This window comes from Cervus elaphus, chromosome 8, assembly GCF_910594005.1.
Source record: "Cervus elaphus chromosome 8, mCerEla1.1, whole genome shotgun sequence".
Classification (NCBI taxonomy): Eukaryota; Metazoa; Chordata; class Mammalia; order Artiodactyla; family Cervidae; genus Cervus; species Cervus elaphus.
The window spans coordinates 24,295,081-24,315,124 of record NC_057822.1 but is presented as its reverse complement, the minus strand read 5'-3'; the positions used below and the strand labels follow the sequence as shown (position 1 = coordinate 24,315,124).

At 41.9% G+C, this 20,044-nt stretch overlaps 1 protein-coding gene across 2 annotated transcripts in view; it reads right to left on the bottom strand.

Moving 5' to 3' along the window:
* Window positions 1-2,473: 2,473 nt before the first annotated feature.
* The window catches only part of FARSB (phenylalanyl-tRNA synthetase subunit beta), a 68,248-nt gene continuing 50,677 nt past the window's right edge, over window positions 2,474-20,044 (bottom strand). For both annotated transcript variants that reach the window (XM_043909884.1, XM_043909885.1), the window contains one exon: window positions 2,474-2,800. In XM_043909884.1, coding sequence (XP_043765819.1) covers window positions 2,649-2,800 — 152 coding nt within the window. In that variant the 3' untranslated portion in view covers window positions 2,474-2,648. The remainder of the gene's footprint in view (window positions 2,801-20,044) is intronic.

Below are 20,044 nucleotides of genomic sequence, written 5' to 3'. Positions count from 1 at the left end.
TAATGCGTTGAGACAAACATCACATGTGAAAATACTCAGTAAACTAGAATAATGCAGGAAATTTATGTCAGCTAAAACAAGAATCAATTCTATCTAACTTTCCTTTTAACATGAGGGCTCCCAGTTTTTACCAGGCAGGTGTGTCTTCTCCAGTGAAAGCTTTCTGGCAGGCAGTGCCCGCAGACTGCTCTGGCTCCAGTTCGAAACACTGACAGGCACCAGTGTAAGACCATCTTGCTGTGGAGCCTCGACCTGTAAGTGAAGGTTCTTCATTTAATGTACCCAATACTGTTTTTCTTCCTACTGCCTCCTGCTCCAGAGGGCAGGAATGCCACATGATGAATGCAGCTGACTGTTCCTCTTTCCTGCTGGGATACAGTTAGGTATCAGTGGCTGCCAACAGAATTAATGGCTCCACCCACTTCAACAATGGCTATCCTGACTCACAAACCCTGACTTCAATCAGTGAACTTGAAACTGGGAAAGAAAGTCTCACTAATGGTCGTGGAGCAGTAAGCCATCGCAAGCTGACATGCTGATTCTGGAATTCATGCTCTTCTACCCTAAGCGTACATCTGCTGGTGTTCACATCAAAATACAAAAGTTGCACTAACTTTTGTCTGCTCCTAGCTTTAATGAGGTATAACCTACTTCTTAACTACTAATACCACCTTATTTAAGGTACAGATATTCCGATCACCCCAAAGAGTTAACTCTTAATTCTTTGCAGTCAACTTCCCTTCCACAGGCTCCAGCCAATCAATCTGCCTTTGACTTTTCTAGCTCTTCATATAAATGCAATCACATGTAGTCTTGTGTCTGGCTTCTTTCACTCAATGTAGTGCTCAGAGATTCATTCATGTTTTGAGTATCAGTAGTTCATCCCTTTAAAAAAGGAATGTGATGTATTTTTGGGCTGTGATGTATTCCATAGTATAAATATACTATATTTATCCGTTCATCTGTTTGTATCCAGTCATCTGAATAACGTTGTGAACAGCTGCGTAACACTCTCTGTATGGCCATCAGTAAGCCTAGGAGTAGAACGGCTAGATGGCAGACATACGTTTCACGATGTAACACATTGCCAAACTATTTTCCAAAGTGGCTGTATCTCTATACATTCCCACCAGCCACACGTGACAGTTCCAGTTGCTCCAGTCACACCAACACTTGCTACAGTCAGTTTTTAAAAATTTTAGCCAATTTAATTACTAGTTTGTTTTTTATTTGCATTTCCCTGATGACTAATGATGTTAAGCATCTTCTCATGTGCTTATTTACCTTCTTTAGAAAAATGTATGTTCAGATCTCTTGTCTATATAGATTTCTTGCTAGATACAAACTCTCTGAAGAGCATTATTCTTTATGGTTGTACCTCACTTCATTACTGAAATGTGAGGATCTGCTTACAACAGGATTGGGAAGGAACCAATGACAGTCTATGTGTTCATAAATCTTGCTAAGTTGGACACTGCTGCCCTGATTAAAGGTAGGAATATGGTCTTAGTGTTAGATGCAGCAAAAGCTCCATAAACATAATTTCTGTCTATCCTTGTTAGCTATTTCTACGGGGACTTTTAGAGTTTTACATTTTGTTTCATATCTCATCTTGGTGGTAATTAAGAACTTTCTCAAACATTTCATCAAGCTTTTGAAATACATGGTACCCACTGGAGGATTCTAGATCAAAATATTAAAGTAAGTTGGGGGTAAGACAAGGCAGACTGGCAGAAGCTTAGCTTCAGAAGAAAGATCTAATACCTCCCTATAAAATATGGAGAAGGAAATGGCAACCCACTCCAGTACTCTTGCCTGGAAAAGTCCATGGACAGAGGAGCCTGGCGGGCTGCAGTCCATGGGGTCACATGACTGAGCGTGTGTGCACAAGGGTAGAAGGAGACGGGTTGGTAGCAATAAAGTGGTAGAACTAAAAAAAATAATAATAAATAAAAATAAAATACGACAGAAACTAGTAGCTCTACTGAGTATTTAAAACCATGACTTTATAAACTGACCACAATAAAATGTGGGGCCTAGGGCAAAAGTAAGCGTCATATTGTTTAATGGTCACAGGGCCCTGGTACCAGCATCTCCCTTTAAACTCTTCTGTCTCCAAGTATCCACTCTCAAATATTTTGAATATGTGTGCATTTTTCTTTTACTTTAAGTGACTCCAAAGGCTATAACTACTAGACCATCACCGATTCTTAAAGGTTTTCTAAAAATGCTGTTATATTATTGTTTCCCAATGATGAACACACATCAAATGTCAAAAAATAAAAATCCCGAGTTAACCTCAAACATGTGCTCTAATCAGCTCTCTCGTTTCATTAGGGCAAAGAACGGGATCCTGGATTGCAGAAGTGATGGCGATGGTGGAAGCTCTGACATGTGAGGAGCATCTCTGTTTCTCTGGACTGGCTCTCCCCTGGCCTTCATGGACAAGGCAGCTTCACAGAGACACCCCATGTGTGTGGTACAAGCTGGCTGAACGTGGGGGTGGTAGTATCACCCACGGAGCCAGACACTGCTTTCTACTTTATTCAACATCAATGCACAAGTGGACTTCCTGTGGGGACGACTAAAGGGCATCCAGGAGAAGAGAAAGACCCTCGGGTAGACAACCCCACAGCACAGACTCAGCTTCACAAAAATGGCTCAATGTTGATTTCCACACAGGAGCAGGGCATGGTCAGCTCAAACTTGGTAATAACGTCGGGATGAAGGACCCCCAGCTTCCCGATGCTCTGACCCCGGGCAAAGATCTCCGCACATCGGCCGGGGAAGAACGCAGAGCCTGAAAGACAGAGAGAGAAAAATCAGTGCTTCTCCAGGCAAAAATGTCAATAGACATTTAACACTGAAAGCTTGCTAGTCGCCTTTAAACAATAACTATTCTTTAAACTCCAGGCTGTGAAACCAGCGTGCTCCCTCGCACTTTCTTTCTGGTCTTAAAAAGCATTTTCTTCAAGACACCCTCATAAGGAAAAGGTTAGGGGCAAACACGACAATGGGGACCCTGTGTTTTTTATCGCAATGGTCCAGACAGATGAAGAGGAGGAGGCTGAAGGAGCGGAGCTGGGAGGGGACTTGGGGGATGTGCAGACACGGAACTGCTCTGAAAGAGGACAAAGGGAAAAGGAAATGTAAAACCAACCCACTGTGCCTGTTGTGAACCTGTTCTGAAACAGGTTCTTCATAGTAACACTTGCTGGATGCAGAGTCTACACTGAATTCACGTCCTGTTTAGGACAGCACTCTTTTCTACCTCATTCCACAGAGAAACACAGGCTGCGCTGTCCTCGGCGGGCGCGGGCTTTGGGCGAGAATGTGACCCGCATTCCTGTGGGCAAGAGAACCTTCTAGGCAGTTCTGGCACATCTACTGTAAACCGCGGCAAAGGCCAGCCCCAACACAGGGCTGGCCTGACCCCTGATTTACTCAAGACCGGCACAAAGTCCCCTCTTCATTCGGGTGCCAATGACACGGATATGGCTGACTAACCCAGAAACAGTTCTTGAGGTTTAAACAGCTAAAAGATGACAGAGAGACACCCACGCCCCTGCACAGTCCTGCCGCACGCTCCGCGCTCTGCTGAGGGAAAGCAAATGCTGAGTCGTTTCTCTCCCCACCAGCCTGAAAATGGATCAGGTCCGCAGCTCCCCACTGACTCAACCACAACGTCTACTCGTGTGAACTATGAAAATGCCGGGCCACAAGCCTCCAGCCTGCCATTTCTGAGCGAGTGCATTATTTATGAAAGAGTAGACAGCAGAGTCTCTGCTAATGGCTCCAAGGTCAGGACAATGAAGAAACAGAACTGGAGTGTGTGTGTGTGGGGGGGGGGGGGGGGGAGTTACCATCAAATCAAAGTCAGCTAGAGACTTAGGAAGGAAGGATGTTTGTTTACATTCCTGAAAAACATTTTTAACTATCATTCTTAAAGAACCCCAAAGCAACCCAGCTGAAATATAAGGTGGTCTGCGTCTCATATCTCCCCAAACTAAGTAATTCTGCTTTACTATTAAAAGCAAGAATTTCAATGAACTGCATTTGAAGTTCATAATGGTTTGGCTGTGTGCATTAATCCACACTTGGAGAGAGGGGTCAAATGAAATAATACAGAAAGCATACTCATTGATAATGTATGGTCTTAGTGAGATACGAACACTGTTAAATCTGACAAAGATCCATGTTTTAATTCTGTCAAAATAAAAACCTAACTTAAAAGACAAAACCAGGCCAAACAAACTTAAGTTTGACTTTGCTGGCAGTCCAGTGGTTAAGAATCAGTGCTCCCAATGCAGGGGACATGGGTTCAGTTCCTGGTTGGGGAACTAAGATTCTGCATGCCATACAATGCGGCCAAAAAAAAAAAAAAAAGACAAGACCACCCCCTCTCACACCAAATAAATCTTCAAATGACAAGTTTTTAAAAGTAGTGGTGGTGAGCAGTATAACCAAGAATTGTAGAGTTACAACCCTTACATAGAATTCTATCTGAATAAACTAAAGTATCTAAAAAAGCCTATTTTTAAAGGCCATTTGGAGAGGAAGTTTTGAAGAACTTTCCTGATAACCCTGCTATGTTTAAGAATCCTCACTGTACCAAAATCCTTCCTTTTTATCTGTCTTCCAATTCCAATTTGATTGGATTCATTTTAACTGAAGCATAAAACCAAACTATTTTAGAATCTAAGCCAGATGTGCTGGTTCTACAATGTTAGCAAAATAAAGCCCAAGAGATAAGAACTTTGGATTTTTAGTTCATAAAACAACTTTTCGAATCAGTGCTTTTTAAAGCAAAACCCAGTGACGTTCTTCTTTAGCTAGCAAGCATGACAATGCCAGCTGGCCCTCTCTCCAGAAGTTGGCACCGAACTCTACGGGAGCTCACTAACTGCTTAAAAACTTGATCAAACAAAAACAATCATATCACCAGATAGAATGTTCCTCCTTTCCAAAGAAAAGGCAAAAAGAACTGAAAATCATATCATGCATTATTTCAAACATATCCAAGTGTGGGAACGTTGTCAATGACACCAATACCAAAAGTCTCGGCCTCCTCAACTGCCTGGGGTCAGAGCACCTCCCTGCAGAGGAGCTGCTGCCCAGTGCGGGGTCGGGGGGCTCCCAAGGGGGTCCTCCGCCCTCTCATCCAATGCTCGCCGATCCTCCCCTGCCCATCCACACATAAAAACTAAACCCAGTGGTGAGGTTTCCATATGACTTCACTGGGCCGAAAACCATTTTAACCCATGATGGCAATTTTCACTTTTCTTGCCCTTTCTCATGTTTAACAAAGTCCTACGATTTTTTGATTGATGCCTCTGTTAAGTTAGCAGAAGGCTGAAGGTCTCTCTTCTTCAGACATAAGTTGAGAGGCACACAAAAGTGCCTTCAAGTTTGTAAGGGGTACAGAGAGACACTGTACCACTTGACTGATGTTGTATGTGAACTAGACATACTGAAAGAAGATTTCAAGTTACTAGAACATAAGCATTTCTTAGCGCTGTTAAAAAAAATCTTTATGGTTCAAACCAAACTTTGCAGGCAGAAGTGAATGGCTTCAAAGAAGGGCGGATGAAAGAGAGAACTGCTTCACTAACAACAACAAAAAAGTGAACACACTCCCGCTAAGGCAGCAATTAGGGCCGAGTTCAAAGATGGGCGCGCCTCCTCCGTCGGCAGGAGGGGAGCTCAGCACTTCAGTGAGCTCCCAGCGCTCCAGCCAGGACCCAGGCAACCTGAATCAGTCTTTCCAGAAGTAAAAGAAATCACATCTGAATGGAACCTAAACACGGGTCTAAGCTTATGAAAAATCAGACCTGGATGATAGCCGAAGACCCCTTTAATCTCACTGGCAAACAAAATTATTTCTGGAGAAAGAGAAGCCTACTGTGTCTAGAATCATAAAGTTGTTAATTCAAGGGAAACCACGCTGCCTTGTGAGTGGGAATTCTGAAATACGAATTCTACAAACTGCATTCTTTTAATCATTCATTTAAGCCCAGAGTTCCTGGTTTATTGTTGTACCAAGGTACATAAATACTACAATTTTCAACCTGTGCCCAAAACCTCTCCAGCCAAAAAGCCTCTCAGCCCAGTTTTCTACCCAGTTCTTTATACTGATTAAACCCTCGGCTTTGATAGTATCCATCACAGCAAAATGGCTTCCAACGGAAAAACAGATTTGGGGAAAATAAGTGTTCTCTGTTGAAATACATGTGGAAAACCAGACAAAAGAAACATCAGTGAAGCACAAACAAGAATTTAATTTCCAGAACTTAGTGGGGTGTAAGTAAGTCCCTTAATTAAAGCTTTTGTAGCATCTCCGCCAGGTCTGTAATTGTCTCCCTGTGCTGAAACGGCAGGACCACTGGGAGGACCTTGGGGGAATTCTTGGGCCAGTAATCCCGCGCAGCACCCAGTCTTTAGCACATTTTCTGGCTAATTGACCTTCAAAGAGTTTGTGAGCTCCCTCTCTTGCCCGTTGCCAAACACCTTTCACAGTTTCTTTTTGCCCTCGTCTTTCTTTTGGAGTAATATTATAGGCCAGAAGTTTGGATAAGCTTGATGCATAGACTTTATTCCTGTAATTGCGTGAAGCATCGGAAGCAGAAGCTTAAGGTGGTAACTGAGCAGACCCCTAATCTGAAAGCTCCTTGGTGTTATCAAGCATGAGGCTCATAATTCCTTAATCTTTAACACCCCCTGCCCAGCTCCCCCCCATCGACTGTTTTCAACTAATTCATTTGGTACTTCATTTAATCCATCTCTAAAAATCACCCACAGTAGTTTTACTTTCCCCTTTCTTCAGATTACTAGTACATGCTTTGAGGTTCACACCCACATACTGTAACTGCCAGCAATCTGGTACTTTATCATTCAAATTTCCCATAATAAAAAGAACAAAATTAAAAGGAGGGTGAAGAACACTGGAGAAGGAATGTCAGCATATCATACACATCACAGCAAGTAACAGAAGCTATCATCATGAGCTTTAATAAAAATAACCACCCATAAGCCCCCGAATTCAGGGACAAAACACAAAATGCTAAGTTATATAGATAGAGTAAGCCACTGGGCCAAGAGAAAGTGTTTTAAATTTGTTCTAAATGACTATGTAAATAATATGGGGTGGGAGGAAGGAAAAATCACTTAACAGGCTGACTCTTGGGCCAGCACCCACCCAAACCCAATCCTTTCCATCTACCAAGTCCCTAATTCTAATACAACTAGATCTATATAAAATTATCCAGTCTGTGGTCCAATAACCCGGCCTAGGAAATCACACGAAAGAAAAAAAAGAAAACCCAGTGTTCCATTTCTGGAGTGAAACTGACAGAGTAGGTGACAGGCAAAGAGCAGAATGGGGCTCTGATCATAATTTTCCGTGAAGGACTTTTTCCTGGTTTCCCCTCCCTTTTTGATAAGGTAGCAACTATGACTAACTATGCTGCCAGCACATCAACCTCACTTTCCTTTTCTAAATAATTTAAAGGAAAAAAGAAGACAAAATATAGGGCTTAAGAAAACTGACCACACACTTATGTGAGCAAGGTATCATTCTTAAGGGTGGTGGTTCTCAAAAGTTTTAGAACCAGGAGTTTTTTTTATTGTTTTTTGAAGTGCCTCAATGCAATGAGGGAGCACCCAAGGGGGAAAAGGCACAATATAGGTAAGACATTAACTTAGAAAAAGGTTTAGGAACATCAGGAGGAAAAACTGCCATAACTACCATGATATAAACACACACGTTTTTTTCATATCTTAGTATACTCCAGATTGGAATAAAAGTTCCACTCTGCAAAGACCATTTAATTTGTAAGTGGAGACTAAATAATTTCCAACTGGTAATATAAAACACCCACTTTCCCCAGACATACAGAAGTCTTCACCTTACATCTGATGTGAAATATTTATGGCACCTAAAGTCTTTAAAGAGAGGAGGCCTAATCCCTTGAGTGTAATGGCTATCTTTCATCCCTTTCTGAAGATCAAAAGAAAGAAAAGCCCCTTACACAACTTTACAGTGCTAATCCCAACACACCTGCAGACATCATTAATCCTTAAATCGGAGACAACTGGACGGGAGAGGAGTGCTGGGCCCACTTACCCCTACCGAACGGGCTCAGAGAGGGAGCCTGTGCTCACAGCGACACTGATCAGTTCAGTTCAGTCACTCAGTCATGTCTGACTCTTTGCAACCCAAAGGACTGCAGCATGCCAGGCTTTCCCGTCCATCACCAACTCCCAGAGTCCACCCAAACCCATGTCCATCGAGTCGGTGATGCCATCCAACCATCTCATCCTCTGCCATCCCTTTCTCCTCCTGCCTTCAATCTTTCCCAGCATCAGGGTTTTTTCCAATGAGTCAGTTCTTAGCATCAAGTGGCCAAAGTATTGGAGTTGCAGCTTCAGCATCAGTCCTTCCAATGAATGTTCAGGACTGATTTCCTTAGGGATTGACTGGCTGGGTCTCCTTGCAGGCCAAGGGACTCTCAAGAGTCTTGGTGCTCAGCTTTCTTCATAGTCCAACTCTCACATCCACACATGACTACTGGAAAAACCATAGCTTTGACTACATAGACCTTTGTTGGCAAAGTAATGTCTCTGCTTTTTAATATGCTGTCTAGGCTGGTCATAGCTTTACTTCCAAGGAGCAAGAATCTTTTAATTTCATGGCTGTAGTCACCATCTGCAGTGATTTTGGAGCCCCCCAAAATAAAGTCTGTCACTGTTTCCATTGTTTCCCCATCTATTTGCCATGAAGTGAAGGGACCGGATGCCATGATCTTAGTTTTCTGAATGTTGAGTTTTAAGCCAACTTTTTCACTTTCCTCTTTCACTTTCATCAAGAGACTCTTTAGTTCTTATTCACTTTCTTCCATAGGGTGGCGTCATCTGCGTATCTGAGGTTATTGATATTTCTCCCAGCAATCTTGATTCCAGCTTGTGCTTCATCCAGGCCGGTATTTCACATGATGTACTCTGCATATAAGTAAGCAGGGTGACAATATACAGCCTTGACATACTCCTTTCCTAATTTGGAACCAGTCTGTTGTTCCATGTCCAGTTCTAACTGTTGCTTCTTGACCTGCATAAAGGTTTCTCAGGAGGCAGGTCAGGTGGTCTGGTATTCCCACTTCTTTAACAGTTTGTTGTGATCAACACAGTCAAAGACTTTGGCGAAGTCAATAAAGCAGAAGTAGATGTTTTTCTGGAACTCTTGCTTTTTTGATGATCCAACGGATGTTGGCAATTTGATCTCTGGGTCCTCTGCCTTTTCTAAATCCAGCTTGAACATCTGGAAGTTCATGATTCACGTACTGCTGAAGCCTGGCTTGGAGAATTTTGAGCATTACTTTGCTAACAAGTGAGATGAGTGCAATTCTATCAACAGGGCAGGGCAAAATCTGTCCTGCAAATAAGGACTGGGTCCTATCGGGCTTTATGCTTAAAAAGGAAATCAGCAAAGTCTAGACTACCTAGCTTCTAACTAATGGAGAAATGTCTTCAACAAGGAACCATTTTTTTTAAGAGATCACCACAATTGCCTTATGACTAAACATTTAGAATCATGACTGCAAAATTTCCGAGTTTTACTTAGTACAAGGAAACTTATAGTTTATTTCCATGGCTATCACCTTTTGATATCTGTCATTTTATTTACTTATTATTTTTTTTATTACCGTGTAACTGACCTACAACACCGTGTTAGCTCCAGGGGTACAGCATGGTGACTCAGTATTTCTATACATCACAAAACGATCACCACTCTTAGGATCTATTTTAAAGTCTAATCTTAACTATGTTTCTCTCATACACACCAAGGAAAGACTGGGGGCTGAAGGAGAAGGGGGTGACAGAGGATGAGATGGTTGGATGGCATCACCCACTCAATGGACATGAGTTTGAGCAAGCTCCAGCAGATTGTGAAGGACAGGGAAGCCTGGCACACCGCAGTCCATGGGGTCACAAAGAGTCAGACACGATTGAACGACTGAACAACCACAACAAAGTCAAAGAAACAGATCCAACATGGAGTCAGGTGTCACTCTTCCCTGTTACAGCCTTACTGCTGAGTGCTCACAAGGGAGGAATAAAGCAGACAGACGCACAGAGAAGTCAGGCAATGCAGGCAACTGACCTGGAAAGACAGCTCCATGTGGGCACCTTGTTCCGGTCCTCGTGAAGGTCCTCCTAGCCTGGGTTCCCGAACTGCCCCTGAATCCTTGGTAGCAAATCCCCCATGTCTTTTACTTATGACCTGAGCGACTGAACAATAATTCTAAAATAACGCCCTCATCCTACATCTGTCTTGCACTTAAACCATTCCCCCCCAAATTTTCACATTTCTTAAAGTGTTCATAGGACAGATACAGAATCACAACCTCAAAAATAAAAGGTATAGATAATCCTGCTTTCCAGGGTCAATAAAATGGGTCTTTCCAACTCTTTCATCTGATAAAAACCTTTAAAGCACATCAAAATGTGCAGAATTTATTACTTTCCCCACAGTTATAGTGAAATAATAAAAACAACAATAAAGAGACTATTCTACGGCTAATTAAGGAAAGCCTGGAAATGTTGTGTATTTGAGATTGTATCTATAACTTCACAATTAGTTAACTTTTCAACTGAGACTTTTGGTCAACATGGAATAAACGTAACTTCAAGCATGCCATTAGGATAGATGTGCTGTAGTTTCAGAATTAAATTTCAGCTGATAAGTAGGGCGTGTTAGAAGAGAAAGAAGAGAATAATAATGAGATTGTGAAAACAAAGTACCCTACTTTTGACTCATCTTCCCCCCAGTAAAGGGAGTGACTTGATCCCAGTGCAGCCCTGGCCAAGCCCCCAAGGACAGGCAAGTTACAGATGGAAAAAGCAGAGCACAAGAAGATTAGTGGACTGCCCGAGGCAGGCAACAGTATAGGCCCAAGAGTGACGCCTCTGTGTGGCCCGAGGCACAGAAGGCCCACGAACAGTGTTTTCAAACCTTTGGTCAAGCTGTCCATTTCATGTGTGCAAACTTCTTCTGGTTTAAAATTAAAGAAACAAACAACACTTAAATAAAACACCGACAACCACTAGCCTTAGGACATAATAACATAAGCTCTGCAATATTATTAACATAATGTAATACAGACAAACCTAGAGCTTTTCCAAGGAAAAAGACACTACATTAAAAAAAATCCCATATAACACAGGCATCCTTAAAGAATAAGTTTCAGATTCCTGAAACAAGGCTGGAATAATCTGAGTGGATAAAGAAGCACCATAGTAACACCATCTAAAAAGGGGAAGAAAGTGTGCTGTTACACTAGACCCTGTGGCAGAGGCTGCTTCTGAAACATTTAAACTCCTGCAGAATCTTAAAACTGGAAATGACCCTGGCAGTGATTTTGTCCATGCTTTATCTCAGATATGAGAAAATGGATACCAAAGAGGTTAAGAAAACCAGCCAGCCAGGTAACAGTCAAGCTGAGGACCCAGTTCCTTCTTGAGTCTGTGACTTTTAGCCAAAGATGCCTTTCTGAAGCGCAGCTCTAACATCTACCCTGAGGGAACTCTGGGGAGTGATCAGCCATTCCAAAATGCTTTCCCAAGTTCTTAGTCTGCCTCTCCCTGTACAGACAGGACAGATACTATCATTCCCATTTTACAGATGAAGAAACTGGCACAAAGGGATTAAGTCCTAAATCACATGGGCTAACACTACAGAAGAACCTGACCCAACACACAGGAGTTACTGTTACTATGGACAGGGAAGCCTGGCATGCAGGAGTCCATGCAGTCACAAAGAGTCGGATACAACTGAGCTACTGAACTGAACTGATCTTGTTTTGTACAACATTGATTTAAAGAAAAAAACTGTCCCTTGTATAGTACCAATTACTTCCTTTTTTCAGTTCCACTGGTGGAACTGGAAGAATAAAAAAAAGGCATCAAAGCAGTCCAGGAAAATAATTCCAAGAGAAAATCTTTGTTCAGAGAATACAATTCATAAACAAGCTAGGAGCCTTTGGGAATTAACAGAATGAGCAGAAACCCTTGTCTTCTGGAAGGAGAATACCAAGGTATAGTGGCTGCAATAACAACATTGATAAAACATTTAACAGCTACTGATGAATACTGGGCACATCAACACTGGTCTCACAGAACAGGAAATAGGAAGTTCTAGAGACATTCAGAGCAAGGCATTTTACCTGCTGTTTTTGCTGAACTGTTTACTCTTTATGGCTGGCTTCAACATCACTCAAAATAAAAATACTGTAACTACTGTAACAATCACAGTTTGCTGTTTAAAGAAACGCAAATAATTAATTAATGTCTGTCTATTTGCTGATGCTTCCCTAGAGGCTCAGATGGTAAAGCATCTGCCTGCAATGAGGGAGACCTGGGTTTGATCCCTGGGTCGGGAAGATCTGCTGGAGAAGGAAATGATAACCCACTCCACTATTCTTGCCTAGAAAATCCCATGGACAGAGGAGCCTGATGGGCTACAGGCCATGGGGTTGCACAGAGTCAGATACAACTTGGCAACTAAACAACATTTGCTGATATACTGGGCTGTGTTGCTGTTTCCCATGTTTCTCCTTTCCTTGTTCCTAAATATAAGGAAGTGTGTGCGTGGCTGTCAAGCAGGTGTAGTTTCAGAAGGTGGAGAGAGTTTTTCTATTCCACTAAATTTGCCCCACCCTTTTTAAAGCTAATAACCTGACATTTCCATAGAGGGACCACAATTCCTCCTTTCACAATGAGAAAGGGCTAAAAATTAAACCAACTTCACACTAGTATGTATCAACTGAACCTTAAGTCAGATTCTTTCTTGAAATGAAATTTTCTTTAAAAACAAAAAAAGGCAGAATGTTTACAGTGAGAGTCCTGGAGGGGCAGGAAGGAATGGAAGAAGGAAAACCTAAGACAAAGGCAGGGTCACCAAGGCTGTAAGTGCTGGAGGGCTGGGGTCTGAAGACAAACTGCCCATTCCACATGCGGCCTATCTGGCCTCAAAGAACTCCCGGCAGGACGAGGACATTCCTGACCCTGATCCACGACCACCCAGGGCTGGTGGGTGCTTGGAAATGTTTCTAGGAGGGGGACAGGTTGTCCAAGTCACCCAAGTGACTATTACAATTTATTTCTCAAGAGCAGGAGACCAGACCACAGCCAATGAACACTACGGTAAAGCTAACTAATTCATCAAGATCAGAACCACAATAGGGCCCTGCCTGGATGAAGTCAGATCGTCTGCCTGTCATTCATAGAAAATCATCAGGGATGCTTTAAATGAATGTCAATCTGTGGGATTCCTGCAATGACGTAATATACAGAAGGCTATCTCTCTAAAGGTAGCCTAACGGGGCAGAAGAAATGTGCTGACAGATGAAAGAAACTCCAGAGAAGACAGATATTAACAGATGTCTGATCAAGGTTCTGCTTCCCCACTGCCCCAAAGTCCACAGTAAAATGTGTATTTCTCATTTTTAAACGAAGCAGACTCTGAATTAATATGAGATTTACAAAATACCAGTGCAAGCATTGCTTAAGGCTTCTACAGTCTTGTCTGTTAATACTGGGAAAATAATGGTCAAAATGTACTTTATCGTAAGCTATGTTCTAAGGACAAAAAGAACTGAAGATAAAGCTTTAAACTGTTTCTAATAATTATATTATTAGTAATAATAACTGATATTATTCTGAATAAAGATGGATAGAGTAATAATATAAATTCATCAGGAACCAAGATTTTCAATGTAAAAAAAAAAAAAACAAACCTTATAAAGCCCAACATATTAAATAAAAATCCTCTAATCCTAAATATAAATTGAAACTGTCCATATGAAATCAATGTTTTTCTTTAAAAAACAGAATTTTTTTTTTCACAAAAAGGTTTTCTTCAGCTCTGCACTTTAAAAAGTCCTAGAAACAAAGACTCACTCAGTAGCAATGAGCAACCTTAGCACCTAGATTATGATCTAAATTTGATTTCCCACTAAAGGGAACCAGGGCCACTTGGCGATATAGCGGATTCCAGGTCTGAGGCAGAAACTATATAAGATGAGCCCAGAAATATATCTCCTATATTATAACCCACTTTCAAAAAAGCACCACCATATATAACTACTTTCTCCCTTTCACTTTAGTAAGAGCCTCCCTGCCAAGAACAGTTTCTCAAGGCTCACAAAGTCCTCCTCCCGCTTCCAGAATAATCTAGCCCTAAAGGGGCCAAGGAAGGCAGAGATCCCCACACTCGGGGTGGGAACTGGGTGTCAGAGCTACAGGGGGCGGGGAGGGCACCCACAGATGAGAGGGGACAGCCACAAGTGGGCAGGCAAGGGGCCGCTAGAGTCTGAGAGTGAGTGATGAGCCAGGCAGACACTCAGGGTGCAAGACAGGGTTCAGTTACAAACTGGGGCAATGAGCAAGTAAGTGAAAAAATTACAAACCACGGGAACCGGGTGTTTCACTGCTGGAGAAGTCAGGTGTAAACACGAAAGGGAGGAAACTGTAATGAGCCCTAGGGTGCTGACCCGGGACGGAGGTGTTAACATGGGCTTAGGGCTCTCAAAACACACAGATGCAGGAGTAAATGAGTAGATACAGGTATGTCTGTGTGCACCTAGAAGCCTAACGTGGCTTTCAGACACCACTCCCCACCAAAAGGAACCAGGATGGAGAAATGGGACGATGGAAAGTTCAAGATAAGCCCGGAATATCCTCTTATGCCCAAAGTAAGAGAGTGCTAATAATAATAAAGAATAATAGGAACATGTTAAAAGGACACAGAAGCCAGCTTGAAGGGATTCCCACTGGCCAAAGTGAGGACAACATGAGCATCAGAATAAGTAACAGATTAAAAGACACTGCTCCTTGGAAGAAAAGGTATGACAAACCCACACAGTATATTAAAAAGCAGAGACAGAGACATCACTTTGCTGACAAAGGTCCATCTAGTCAAAGCTATGGTTTTTCCAGTAGTCATGTACGGATGTGAGAGTTGGACCATAAAGAAGGCTGAGTGCTGGATTACTGATGCTTTTGAACTATGGTGCTGGAGAAGACTCTTGAGAGTCCCTTGGACAGCAAGGAGATCAAAGCAGTCAATCCTAAAGGAAATAAATCCTGAATACTCATTAGAAGGACTGTTGCTGAAGCTGAAGCTCCAATACTTTGGCCACCTGATGCGAAGAGCTGACTCGCTGTAAAAGACCCTGGTGCTGGGAAAGACTGAAGGCAGGAGAAGGGGGTGACAGAGGATGAGATGGTTGCATGCAACTCAACGGAAATGAGTTTAAGCAAACTCCAGGAGATAGTGAAGGACAGGGAAGCCTGGCATGTTGCAGTACATGTGGTTGCAAAGAGGCAGACAGGACTGAGCAACTGAACAACAAGAACAAAATACATTGAATGAAACAGGAAATAATGAATCTGTACTGAGATAGATAAACAAATAGGAAGACTGATTAGGAACAACATTTACATAATTTCAATGCTCTTCTCCTCAAAATGCTTATTAATGATAAGGGAGAGAGGAATAAGTTGACAGTAAATAAGCTCAGTAGACACAAGCTTGATCAAGTGATTAAAGTTAACTGCCTCAGCTGTCAGATAAATAGACACTGGGTGCCACTGACAGGATGCACTGAGAAGACAGCGTTACTTCTAAAACATCCTTTCAAAGATGCCTAACTTGAATCTACTGGGAAGAAAACATCTGACAACCCCAAACTGAGGGACACACTATGAAATAAGTGTCAAGGTCATGAAAGTCAAGGAGAGACTATTCTAGAACTCTCCAGAAGGAGGCTAATGACATGACATTACAGCTAAAGTGATTCTTTGATATAAAGGATAACTGATAAAACTTGCACAAGGTGTAAGGATTAAATGGAGTTAACATTAACATAAAAGATATTTTTCTGGTTTTGGTGACTATATTTTGGTTATGGAGTTACACAATGTTCTTGTTTGTAAGAAATACACACTAATGTATTAAGGGGGTATAGGTTGGCAGTTTACTCTCAAACAGTTCAGAAAAAAGTTTTTTGTCCTGCATCTGCTTTTTTTTTTAATAAGCTTGTAACTGTTTCAAAACTTTTACAGAAGCTTTTGCACAGCAAAGGAAACCATGAACAAAATGGAAAGGCAACCTACCCACTGAGAGAAAATATTTACAAATAATGTGACTGACAAGGAATTAATGTTGAATATATACAAAAGATCATGCAACTCAGTAACAACAACAAACAAATGAATAACCCAATAAAATTGGGCAGAAGACCTAAACAGACATTTCTCCAAAAACATACAGATAGCCAACAGGCACATGAAAATATGTTCAACCCTGCTAACTAGCAGAGAAATGCAAATCAAAACTACAATGAGGTATCACATCACACTGGTCAGAAGGGCCATCAAAAAGTCTATGAATAGTAAATGTTGGAGAAGGTGTGGAAAAAAACGAACAGGTACATCACTATGGAGAACAGTAGGGAAGTTCCTTAAAAAACTAAAAGTAGAATTACCATATAATCCAGCAATCCCACTCCTAGGCATATATCTGAACAAAACTCTAACTAAAATAGATACATGCACCCCAATGTTCATAGCAGCACTATTTACAATAGCCAAGACATGGAATCAACCTATGTGCCCATCAACAGGTAAATGGACAAAGAATATGTGGCATATGAAGTCACTGGAATACTACTCAGCCATAAAAAAGAATGAAATAATGCCATTTGCGGCAACATGGATGGACCTAGAGAATATCATACTAAGAGAAGACAAATATTTTATCCCATGTGTAATCTAAAAAAGAGTATAAATGAACCGATTCACAAAACCAACTCAGAGAGAAAGAAAACAATCTTGACTACCAAAGGGGAAGGTGGTGAGATAAACTGGGAGTATGGGATTAACAGATGCAAACTACCATGTATAAAATAAACAACAAGGATTTACTGTATAGCACCGAGAACTATATTCAGTATCTTGTAATAAGCTATAATGGAAAAGAACAGAAAAAGAAAAAAAAACCTGAGTAGTACAAATCACCCTAAAAACCCTCTCAAGTTTTGGGATTTGGGTCGCTGAAACTGCAGAATGAATTTATTTTGCAGCTCTTTATATTTGGGCCATAGCCTTTTCTACAGAACAGTGGAGGCCAAGGCCTAAGAAGCAGGAAAAAAAGGAGAACACGGTGTTAAACAAAAATACCTTTCTCTCTTTTTTGCCCAGCACATACAGTTAAACTGAAGTAACTCCAAAGTACACTGTAAGTCACAGCACACACTTTCAATGGGGGATGAAAACTGGTTCTTGGTGGGGGAGGCAGGTATGAAAACAATCTTACATTACAATGGTTTAGAGACCCCCAAAGCTGAACCCTACTTAACAAAACTATTCTCCTTAGTATTCAGTTCGTCTCACTGGCTTATCTTGGGCTTCACGGGAGCAGCACTGGCGTGGAAAACATAGCTAACGTGTGCAAGACCAGTGCTCTTAACCATGGTGACAGACGGCTCAGGTCCTGTCACTGGAAGACTATCGAGTGCTCAACTTGGAGGTCATGCTAAGAGGTGACCTGCATGTGCCAGGAGTCACCGTCGGCTGCCTTGTATGTCGTTTATGTATGATCCTGAGAGCTTCTGCACACAGCTCAGGCTTTGAGAAGTAAATAGAAACAGTTTCTAATTTAAAAAGTTATTATGCAACACATCATTAAGTACATCAAGTGCTGGACTGAAAAAACATCAACATACCTGACTACCAGGGGCTGCCCTGATAGCTCAGAGGGTGAAGAATCTGCCCGCAGTGTGGGAGACCTGGGTTCAATCCCTGAGTTGGGACGATCCCGTAGAGAAGGGAATGGCTACCCTCTCCAGTATTCTGGCCTGGAGAATTCCATGGACAGAGGAGTCGGGCGGGCGGGCTGCAGTCCATGGGACCACAGAGTTGGTCATGACTGAGCGACTAACACTTTCACCTGACTACCAGCTAATTAAAAGTTATCTTCTCTTATCAAGGAAAAGCTAAATTCACTGAAAATACTTTTTAAGAAATTTTTCAAGTGTTTTACTTTCACTGGAAAAGTGAGTTTTGAATTTTTTTTAAAAAAAATTTTGGTTACAGTTATGTATTTAAATCAACTGCCAACTGGCATATGTAATTTGATACACTACAATTTATACAAGAATATAACATTAAAAGCTATGCAGCAGATACAAAGTTAAAGGTTAGTAGTTTTTTCATGCAAGCTGCTAGGCTTGAAGGATCTCAGTTCCCCGACCAGGGACTGAACCTGGGTCGCAGCAGTGAAAGCCTGGAGTCCTAACTACTAGGTCACCAGAATTTCCTAATTTAACGCTTGACTTCAAAGTACTTACTTATTCTTAACCCTGAACTGAATTTTATACTTTTTTTATATATGAAGCCCAGATATTCACATAGTACATAATAAATATGCAGTATACCAGCAGTATTAACATTTTCAGTTCAGTTCAGTCACTCGGTCGTGTCCAACTCTATGACCCCATGGACTGCAGCACACCAGTCCACATGTCTGGGCTTCATACATAAAAAAGTATAAACCTTATTTTTAAAATTCAGTTCAGGGTTAAGAATAAGTAAGTACTTTGAAGTCAAGAGTTAAATTAGAAAATTCTGGTGACCTAGTAGTCAGGACTCCGGGCTTTCACTGCTGCGACCCAGGTTCAGTCCCTGGTCGGGGAACTGAGATCCTTCAAGCCTAGCAGCTTGCATGAAAAAACTACTAAACTTTAACTTTGTACCTGCTGCATAGCTTTTAATGTTATACTCTTGTATACACATTAACATTTTATGGAGGGGCAATTAGGAAAAAAGTCTAAAAAGTTGCTTAAGGGATTGATAATAAAAAGAACTTGAGATACACTGTGTTTCAGTAAGGTCTATCAGATGGGACAGTGAGCCGACGATATTCAGGTGGGACATGGCGTGCAGCACCCACCTCAGCACTGAGCACTGAGTTGTCAGGTGGGCACCACGGCTCACCAACAGCACGGGGCGTTGCGCGTGCGTGGAGAGACTTTGCCTCATACGCATAAGAGGGAGTGAGGCAAGGAAACAAACAAGCACGCTCAAGAACACAACCTCCCTCATGGCCTAGTGGCTAAGAATCTGCCTGCCAATGCAGGGGACATGCGGTTCGATCCCTGGTCCAGAAGGATCCCACATGCCTCAGAGCAACCAAGCCCGTGTACAGCAACTCCTGAGCCAGCATTCAGAACCTCAGACCAAAGGAAGGGAAGCCATCACAATGAGAAGCCCACACACTGCAACTAGAGAGTAGCCCCTGCTTGCCCCAACTGGAGAAAAGCTCTCACAGCAATGAAAACCCAGCGCAGCCAAAAAGAACACTTTCTATAAATAAATAAAAAGTAAAAACAAACAAAGGAAACACAGGACTACATGAACGGTGATCACAGCTGAGGCTTTTATGAGCACCTTGGCCCCATGTCATCCCGCTGCTTGGATGCGGGGTGATCCCTGCTGATGCATTTAATACTGCTCTTAAGAAAGCCCACAAAGATAACAAAAACTGCAGTATTTGAAAGCCTAACTCCAACACCAAAAAAGTAGAGAATCCGAGGATGCAAAAAAGTAGAGAATCAGAGGACAAAGGACAAGTTTTTACACAGAGTAACAAGGTCAGAAGCTTACAAACTTCCAAACCTTTTTTCATTTAAACTTGGTGCCTTAACAGTCTTTGCTGACAGTAACTAAAAATTTGGAGATGCCATAAAGATCACTCCTTCTTCCAGTCTAGACATCTTGTATAAATTGGACTATAAATGGAACACTTTTACTCCAACAAACTGTTCGATATATACGATTCTCATGTATTTCCAAGCTCATGTTACACTAAAAACCAGTGTGAAGACCAGGGAGACGTCACAATTTCACCCATATTTTTTAGCATCTGCAATCTTTCCCAGGTGTCCTGAAAGAGGGAAAAGGTCATGACCTACAGGTCAAGTCAAGGATC